At 43.6% G+C, this 9,368-nt stretch overlaps 2 protein-coding genes across 2 annotated transcripts; both read left to right on the forward strand.

The window, feature by feature from the left end:
- The first annotated feature begins 1,344 nt into the window (after positions 1 to 1,344).
- On the forward strand, positions 1,345 to 2,289 carry LOC102826705 (olfactory receptor 1F1-like). The gene has a single exon (XM_006873993.1). It carries the CDS (start codon positions 1,345 to 1,347, stop codon positions 2,287 to 2,289), a length of 945 nt encoding a protein of 314 aa, XP_006874055.1.
- Positions 2,290 to 7,235: 4,946 nt separating this feature from the next.
- LOC102827093 (olfactory receptor 1361-like) lies at positions 7,236 to 8,180 on the forward strand. Its single transcript, XM_006873994.1, has one exon. It carries the CDS (start codon positions 7,236 to 7,238, stop codon positions 8,178 to 8,180), a length of 945 nt encoding a protein of 314 aa, XP_006874056.1.
- The last annotated feature ends 1,188 nt before the right edge of the window (positions 8,181 to 9,368 follow it).

Raw genomic sequence — 9,368 nt, forward strand, 5'->3', positions numbered from 1 at the left:
CAGAAAAATAATGACACTTGAGGTCCTAGGGAATTCTGTATGGGACTTATCTGTACCAGGATGGTTTCATCTCCAAGTTCTGACTTAGGAGTTACATAATACTCTTTGTCATCAGTGTTTGGTCCAACGGGGCCAAAAGGTACATGGGACAATTGCTATGTTCTTGTCTCTAATGAGACTCTCAGGGAATCTGGTCCCAATGGCCTTGGAGAGTCCTGTAAGGGCTTGATCTATGATTCCACTACACATTCTTCCTGCACAGAGAACTAAGACCATGAACCCATACTCCACATTTGTTCCAAGACCATTCAATGCCCACAGTAGAGAGAAGCAATGGGCACACATACAGAGGGGAAGAACACAGTTACAGAATTGGCCTCCATCGGGTAAGATTACATCAGAGACTTTTTGATATTTGTTTATTAAGATGCGAAGTCCTTTTAGGAAATTCTAGTGCAAAACTTGCAGATTTAGTGAGCAATAATAAGAGTACTGAATCCACTAGCTCAATCTTGATATAAATCCAGTAATAATCAGCTATTTCTCTGGCCTTTTTATGATCTACTAAGTCCTGGTGGTGGTGGTGGTGGTGATGTGCAGATTATAAACCTTTAAGGGAGCAGAAAGCCTCATCTTTATCCTGTGGAACTGCTGGTAGTTTCAAACTACTGACCATAAGATTAGCAGCCTGATTTGTAACCACGATGCTATCAGAGCTCCTTAAGCCCTGGTAGTAAAATGCACAATGAGCTGGGCTTTGAACTCCAGGTCAGTAGTTCAAATCTACCAGTTGCTAGATGGAAGAAAGATGAGATTTTCTTCTGTAGTAAAGACTTACAGCTTCTGAAACCCTATGTAGGGTCACCATGAGTCTGAACACAGTTGGTGGCACATAATCACCAATACAAGGCATCGAGAAATGACTAGGAAAGGTTAAAAGGGACATACGTAACCACAGACATGAGCTGAGTGTCTCTATGTGTGTTTTATGCTTCAAGTTGCTAAGTGACATTGAGTCTGTTTCAAATTATAACAATTCTGTATAGAGTTTCGATGAGCAGCTGGTGAGTTTGAACCACATACCCTGAGATTCAAACCAACTTTTTGGACCAGTGCTTATCCTATAGTGTCATTGTTTTCTTAAAATCAAAAGGTAGAGTCAAGTAGGACCTGTACCATCTAAGACAGGGAGCCAGAAGGGGTATGGGAAATGGGGGAGATTCTTACTGAGAAACTATGATAAAGTAAATACGACCATGCCTGGAGTCTGACTTGTCCTATTTAAACCCTCAGTTACGAGATTTCTGCTCTGTGTCTCTCTTCTCTGCACTTAAAACAAGACCCATGAGTGGGACAAACCAGTCAAGTGTCCCTGAGTTCCTCCTCCTGTGGCTCTCCAGGCAGCCCCAGCAGCAGCAGCAGCTCCTCTTCGGGCTCTTCCTGAGCATGTACCTGGTCACAGTCCTGGGAAATCTGCTCATCATCCTGGCCATCAGCACAGAGTCCCGCCTGCACACCCCCATGTACTTCTTTCTCTTCAACCTCTCCTTCGTGGATGTCTGCTTCTCCTCTACTACTGTGCCAAAGATGCTAACCAATCACATCCTTGGGAGTCAGTCAATCTCCTTCCCTGGGTGTCTCACACAGCTGTATTTTTTCAGTGTATTTGTGGACATGGACAATTTCCTCCTGTCTGTGATGGCCTATGATCGCTTTGTTGCTGTATGCTACCCCTTACATTATACAACAAAGATGACCCACCAGTTCTGTGCCCTCCTAGTCAGTGGGTCTTGGGGAATTTGCATTCTGAATGCTCTGTTGCATACTATGCTGACGGCTCGACTCTCTTTCTGTGCAGACAATATGATCCCTCATTTCTTCTGTGATATATCTGCTCTCATGGACCTCTCCTGCTCTGACACACACCTCAATGAGATGATGCTTTTTACTGAGGGGGCCATTATAGTGATCACCCTATTTGTTTGCATCCTGGTTTCCTACATTTGCATCACCTGGGCTGTCCTGAGAGTCCCATCCACAAAGGGGAAATGGAAAGCCTTCTCCACCTGCGGCTCTCACTTGACTGTGATTTCCTTCTTCTATGGCACCATCATTGCTGTGTACCTCAACCCTTCTTCCTCTCACTCAGCTGAGAAAGACACCGCGGCTACAGTGTTGTACACAGTGGTGACCCCCATGCTGAACCCTTTCATCTACAGCCTCAGGAACAAGGACTTGAAAGGGGCTCTTAGAAAAGCAATCAGCAGAAAAGGGTTTTCTATATCATGAAAGCATCAAAGTTCAATCTCATTGTCAAAGAAAACTCTTTTCCACCAATTGAGTGTAAGGCAGCAGTTGTTTTGTCAAAGTGACAGAAACAAACATATTGCTAAGGGTACAACCAAGGACACTGTGACTTATTTATTAGTAGACTGGATTTTACCTGTAACACCACTCTATCTGCCATATAAGGAGGTCTCATTTAGTAATATGCTGTATGTGATGGCAACCACATAGGATTCTCACATACTGGTTTGGAGAATCGGACAAAAGAATGACAGGATGACATCCAAGGACTCAGGCAGGTCATAACATTTCAGTTGTGAAATAGAGACCCTGGTAAGCATTGTGGCCCAGAGCACCAAGAGGTGAAGACACACAGTGTCCTAGAAACCCTTCGTTACCAAGTAGCTTGGCTCCCTGACTTTGCAGGTAGTTCTAGCCAGACTCATGGCTTTGGATATTTTCTATCTCCTCTTCCAACTCCCCTTCTTCACTTCATGTTTGGAACGGACTCTTCAACCTTCACCTTCATGGACTAAATCAAAGGTCACCTCCTACTTCTTGAAGCCTTCCTAGCTTGCTCTTCTGGAACCCTAGTTCTATGTTTTGGGTTGATTGCACTCTGTCCTATAATTATTTGACGTTCACCTTTGTCCCCTCCAGAAGGCTCTGCACATATTATGGGAGACTCTGGATTCAAATGCATGTACTCTTCACCTTGGATTTCTCATGACTGGTAGTGCTCCTGGACCAAAGGCTACAGAATGCATGGATGAGTTTTGCCTTGCTTAAATTAGAGGATTTCAAACCCAACATTTTGTTATTCCAAGAAATCAGGTGTGCACATTGCAAAGGCAAAAACTCCAAAGGCATAAAATTCAAACAACCTGTAACTTTGCCACTTCAAATAACCATGTTGTTATTTTTGTTAAGTGCTGTTTAGTCAGGTCCAATTCATAGCAATCCTGTACAGTTTCTAAGGAGTGACTAGTCGGGGGTGGGTGGGGACTCCTTAGTTACTGTTGTTAAGTTCCGTGGAGTTTGTTCTGACTCATAGTAACCCTGTAGAGGGTTCCCTAGAAGTGGCTGCTGGGTTTGACTCACTGACCTCGGGGTTAGCAGTTCAGTGATTATCATAGAGTGCCTACACCAGGACTCCAAGACAGCCATAGTGAGACATTTATGAAGAGAATTCTTTAAAAGCTGTTGCTGTAGTTGTTTAGTGCCGTTGAGTCATAGCCAGCTTATGTAGGGTTTCTGGAGTCCTGATGTGGCACATTAGGATAATCACTGGACCACAAAGTCAGTTTGAACTGCAAGGTCGGCCGGTCAAACTCATACAGGATGCTATGAGTCAGAACTGACTCAAGGCACATAACAACAATCTTAGGGTTCTTGAGGATCCTGTGCCCTGCTAGTCATTGGGTTTGGGTAATTTACAATCTGAATGCTTTGTTGCATAATATGCTGATGGCTCGACTCTCATTCTTGGAAACACCCTGTATAGGGTTGAAGCACCAACCTCCAATACTTATCCTATTGTAATCTATTTATATTACTCTGGATCTTGATTTTTCCAGTTTCTTCTTCCCATGTCAGTAAAGAACTTAGACATGTGCATAATGTTTCATTCAATAGATGCATATCTTATCCCTTCTCCAAATCTGAACAACTTCAGTGTCTATGGTGTAAATAGCTGCTGTATAATACCTCTTTAAAGTGTTGAAGAGCAAAGGTATCAGTTTGAGGACTGAGGTGGAGTCAGACCCCTGGCATGGTAATTTCAATTGCCTCAAAAGCATGTGAATGTTGGACAGTGAATAAGGAAGAATTGATGCATCTGAGTTATGGTGTTGGAGAAGAGTATTAAAAGTACCATGGACTGGCTGAAAAAACAAACAAATGTGTGTTGGAAGAAGTACAGCCAGAATGCCCCTTAGAAGCTATGATGGCAGGGCTGGGTGAGTTCCTGGTACACAGTGTGGCTGTTGGACCCAGGCCTTGTTGAGTGCTTTCAGGTCTGTCTGCTGCAGCACTGACATTCACCGCCCACATCACTGTGGTGGGATACCTGTTGTCACTTAGGTTTTCAGGTCACAAACCCTTCATGAAAGTCTGACTCTGAGACATGCATGGTAGCTGTTTCCACAGGGGCTTCTGTAAAACCAGCTCCCTCCCTCAGCATTTGGGTGTTAGAATGCAGAGCTCAGATTTACTCATTTCCTCTTGAGATAGCTCTGGGGATTATTTTTAAGCGAACTCATCTTCAAGCAGACTTTTCTCCTCAAGATGAGGTTGTTGTGGATTGAACTGTGTCCCCCCATGAAATGTGTATCGTAAATCTCAATGTTTAGGGTTATAATGCCAGTTGGGAGTAGGGTTTTGTTTGTTAATGAGGTCCTATCAGTGTAGGGTGTGTTTCAGGCCTACTTATACTTGAGCTATATAAAAAGAGCAGACTAGGCACAGGAAGCAAGCACAAATGTACGGAAGATAACTTGCCATGTGTACATAGATTGCCTGGAACCAGGGACCCCCAGGCCTACAGACAAAGGATGAAATCTTTACCAAGAGACACACACAGACAAAGTTGTCCCCTAAGCTGGGGACATAAATTCCAACTGTTAGCCTTCAAAGTATCAAACAATAAATTTGTTTGCTAAATGTGGTGTTGCGGGTTAATGTCAGGACTGCAAAGTCCGTTTGAACTGCAAGGTCAGTGGTTCGAGCTCACAAGCTATCATCAAAACGCTATACAGGGTTGCTATGACTCAAATGTACTAATCACCAACAACAAAGCCATCTACTTGTGGTATTGCTGGGATAGCACCACTCCCTAATCAAATAGCTGCATCTATAAAATAGAGTTTGATTTTAAAAAGAGGAAAATCATACTTGATAAAGTAGAGAGCCAGAGTCATGCTTGGCATAGTAAACCATATGATTGTTTGATTAAAAATGTTTAAAACCAGTCCGTTTAAGTTTATTAATACCTAGGATATCCATTTAATGAGTTCCATTTCACTTTTGAAGACTTCCAATTTCCCTAGAGTCATACCATGTCCTGATTATTAATGGATACTTGCAGCTGGTATCTCTTGACTTGTTCCTCATCTACAAATGAAGGGCCCTAAAGCTTTGCTCCATCCATGTCCTTAAGAACAAACAACTTTGAGGATGGAGGTCTCTCCTAGTCGTATCTGAGTTCCTTCCATACTGAGGGGTTCATCTTCTGGCACTGTGTAAGTCACAATTCTGCTGCTATCTACAAGCTTTTCAGTGGCTAACCATTCAAAGTGGTCTGCCTCTCTCCCTTTTACTAGTCTATCTTAGTTTGGGAGTTCTCCTGAAATCTTTCAATCATGGATGACCCTGCTGGTATTTATAACACCAGTGGTATAACTACCAATATCATAACAAAGCCACCAGAGTATGACAAACTGACAACCAGTGGTGGACTCTGGAATCTGGAGCTTCTCAATCATGACATACTATGGTCTTCCCAATGTCTGCCTAGCTCTCCAATACACAATTATTAACCTTCACACCCCATGATTTAAAAGACTAAGAACAGCTCTATGTGCCCACAGCATCCTAACTTGGATGTCAGCAAACCTATGCAGATGATCAGATGTGAATGAAAAAAATACACAAAACAAAATAGAACAGGGTTGTACAAACAACACAGCAACAACCCAAGTTTCTGTGCTCAGAAGTAGAAAATTACTCATGAGCTGAACTTTTAAATCATTAGACATAAACCCACATCAGCAAAATGATTATATTTGAGGGCCTACGGGATTCTGTTTGGGGCTTGTCTGTAGTTCCAGGATGGTTTCATCTCCAAGTTCAGAGTTAGGAGTTACATAATATTCTTTGTCATCAGTGTTTGCTCCAATGGGGCCAGAAGGTATTTGGGACAATTGTATGTTCTTGTCTCTAATGAGGCTCTCAGGGAATCTGGTCCCAATGGCCTTGGAGAGTCCTGTAAGGGCTTGATCTTATTCCTCTAAGCATCCTTGCTACCCAGCGAACTAAGACCATGAACCTCTACTCCTCATTTGTTCCAAGATTTTTCAATGCCCACAGTAGAGAGAAGCAATGGGTAGACATACAGAGGTGAAGAACACATGATAGGTACAGAACCAGCCTCCAATGGGTAAGATTACATCAGAGACACATTTTGATATTTGTGTATTAAGACATGAAGTCCTTTCAGGAGCTTCTAGGGTTAAACTTGCAGATTGAGGGAGCAATAGTAAGAGTCCTAAATCCTTTAGCTCTGTCTTGAGATAAATTAGTAATGATCAGCTATTTCTCTGGTCTTTTTTATGAGCTACTTAGTCCTGGTAGAGAAGTGGATTATGTGCTGGGCATCTAACTCCAGGTCAGCAGTGCAAATCTACCAGTCACTCCATGGGAGATAGAGGAAGTTTTCTGCTGCAGTAAACATTACAGTCTCTGCAGCCCTAAACAGAGTCTCTATGAGTCTGAACCGAGCTGGTGGAACAACCCTATAGTCATGGAGAAATAACTAGGAAATGTTAATAGGGACACACTAAATCACAGAGATGAGCTGAGTATGTCTGTTTGTGCTTTATGCTTCTGGTTGTTAAGTGACATGGAGTCTCTTCCAAAATACATTGATTCTCTAGAGTTCCCAATGACTGGGTGGTGAATTTGAACTACAGACCCTGGGACTGAAACCAACCTTTTGGTCCAGTGCTTATCATACAGTGTCATTTTTTATAAAATCAAAAGGTAGAGTCAATAAGGGCTCGTATCATCTAAGACAGGGAGTCAGAAGGGGTGTGGGGAATGGGAGTGATCCTGACTGAGTAACTCTGATAAAGTAAATAAGACGATGGCTGGAGCCTGACTTGTCCCATCTGAACCCTCAGTTTCTAGATTTCCGCTCTGTGTCTCTCTTCTCTGCATCTGTATCTAGACCCATGAGTGGGACAAACCAGTCTAGTGTCTCTGAGTTCCTCCTCCTGTGGCTCTCCAGGCAGCCCCAGCAGCAGCAGCAGCTCCTCTTCGGGCTCTTCCTGAGCATGTATCTGGTCACAGTACTGGGAAACCTGCTCATCATCCTGGCCATCAGCACAGACTCCCATCTGCACACCCCCATGTACTTCTTCCTCAGCAACCTGTCCTTCGTGGATGTCTGCTTCTCTTCCACCACTGTCCCTAATATGTTGACCAACCACATACTTGGGAGTCAGTCCATCTCCTTCCCTGGGTGTCTCACACAGCTGTATTTTCTCATTGTGTTTGGGGACATGGACAGTTTCCTCCTGTCTGTGATGGCCTATGATCGCTTTGTTGCTGTATGCCACCCCTTACACTACACAACAAAGATGACCCCTCAGCTCTGTGCCCTGCTAGTCAGTGGGTCTTGGGGAATTTGCAATCTGAATGCACTGTTGTATACTCTGCTGACAGCTCGACTCTCTTTCTGTGCAAACAACATGATCCCTCACTTCTTCTGTGATTTATCTGCTCTCTGGGACCTCTCCTGCTCTGACACACTCCTCAATGAGATGGTGATTCTTACTGAGGGGGCCATTATAGTGATCACCCTATTTGTTTGCATTCTGGTTTCCTACATTTGCATCACCTGTGCTGTCCTGAGAGTCCCATCCACAAAGGGAAAATGGAAAGCCTTCTCCACCTGTGGCTCCCACCTGGCTGTGGTTTCCCTCTTCTATGGCACCATCATTGCTGTGTATCTCAACCCTTCATCCTCTCACTCAGCTGAGACAGGCACCGCAGCTACAGTGATGTACACTGTTGTGACCCCCATGCTGAACCCTTTCATCTACAGCCTCAGGAACAAGGACTTGAAAGGGGCTCTTAGAAAAGCAATCAGCAGAAAAAGGTTTTCTTCCTCATGAAAACATCAAAGTTGAATCTCATTCTCAAATAAAGCTCTTCTTGACCAATTGAATGTCAGGTAGCAATGGTTTTGTCAAAGTGACGAGACACTAACATACTGCTCAGGGCACATCGAAGGTTGCTGTGACTTATTCATTGCTATGCTGGAGTTAACTGTATCGCTGCCCTATCTGCTCTATAAGGATGTCTCATTTACTAATACTCTTAATATGCCATCTGTGATCACAACCACATAGGATGGGCCACAAACACTCTCACATACTGGTTTTGAGATTCAGACAAAAGAATGACGGGATGACATCCTAGGACTCAGGTGGGTCATAACACTTCAGTTAGAAATAGAGACCCTGGTCAGCACCGTGGCCCACAGCACAAACAGATGAAGACACAGAGTCCTGGAAATCCTTTGTTACTGAGTAGTTTGGCTTCCTGACTTTGCAGGTAGTTCTAGCCGGACTCATGTCTTTGAATATTTTCTATCTCCTCTTCCCAAACAGACTCCCCTTCTTCACTTCAGGTTTGTAACTCACTCCTCAAACCTTTTCAAGGATAAAGTCCAATTTTACCTCCTATGTCTCGTAGCCTTCCTAGCTCGCTCTTCTGGAACCCCCAGGTCTATGTTTTGGGTTGATTGCACTCTGTCCTATAATTATTTATTGTTCCCCTCTGTCCCCTCCAGAAGGCTCTGCACAAATTATGGGAGGCTCCGGATTCAAATGCACATATTCTTCACCTTGGGTTTCTCATGACTGACAGTGCTCCCGGACCAAAGGCAACAGAATGCATGGATGGGTTTTCCTTATTTTATTTGTTGTTATTGTTAAGTGCCGTTGAGTTATATGCAACCCACAAGGACCCTGTATAGGGTTTTCAAAGAGCACCTGGTGAGCTTGAACTACGGACTTTACAGTTTAAACAACTTTGCAGTCTGGCGCATTAGCCCACAGTGCCACACCAGGACTTACTTTCATTGTTGTTGCTGTTGTTATGTGCTATGGTTTTGGTTCCAACTCATAGTGAACCTGTACAGGGTTTCCAAGGCTGTAATCTTTAAGGGAGCAGAAAGCGTCATCTTTCTCCTGCAGAACAGCTGGTAGTTTCGAACTGTGATAGTAGCAGCCTGATTTGTAACCACTACACTACCAGAGCTCCTTTAATTAGAGGATTTAAAACACAACATTTTGTTA

The sequence above is a fragment of the Chrysochloris asiatica genome, unplaced genomic scaffold (assembly GCF_000296735.1).
Source record: "Chrysochloris asiatica unplaced genomic scaffold, ChrAsi1.0 scaffold00257, whole genome shotgun sequence".
Classification (NCBI taxonomy): Eukaryota; Metazoa; Chordata; class Mammalia; order Afrosoricida; family Chrysochloridae; genus Chrysochloris; species Chrysochloris asiatica.

Bases quoted from the DNA above. Each gene is read 5' to 3' on its own strand.
- LOC102826705 (XM_006873993.1), top strand. From the start codon at position 1,345: ATGAGTGGGACAAACCAGTCAAGTGTCCCTGAGTTCCTCCTCCTGTGG.
- LOC102827093 (XM_006873994.1), top strand. From the start codon at position 7,236: ATGAGTGGGACAAACCAGTCTAGTGTCTCTGAGTTCCTCCTCCTGTGG.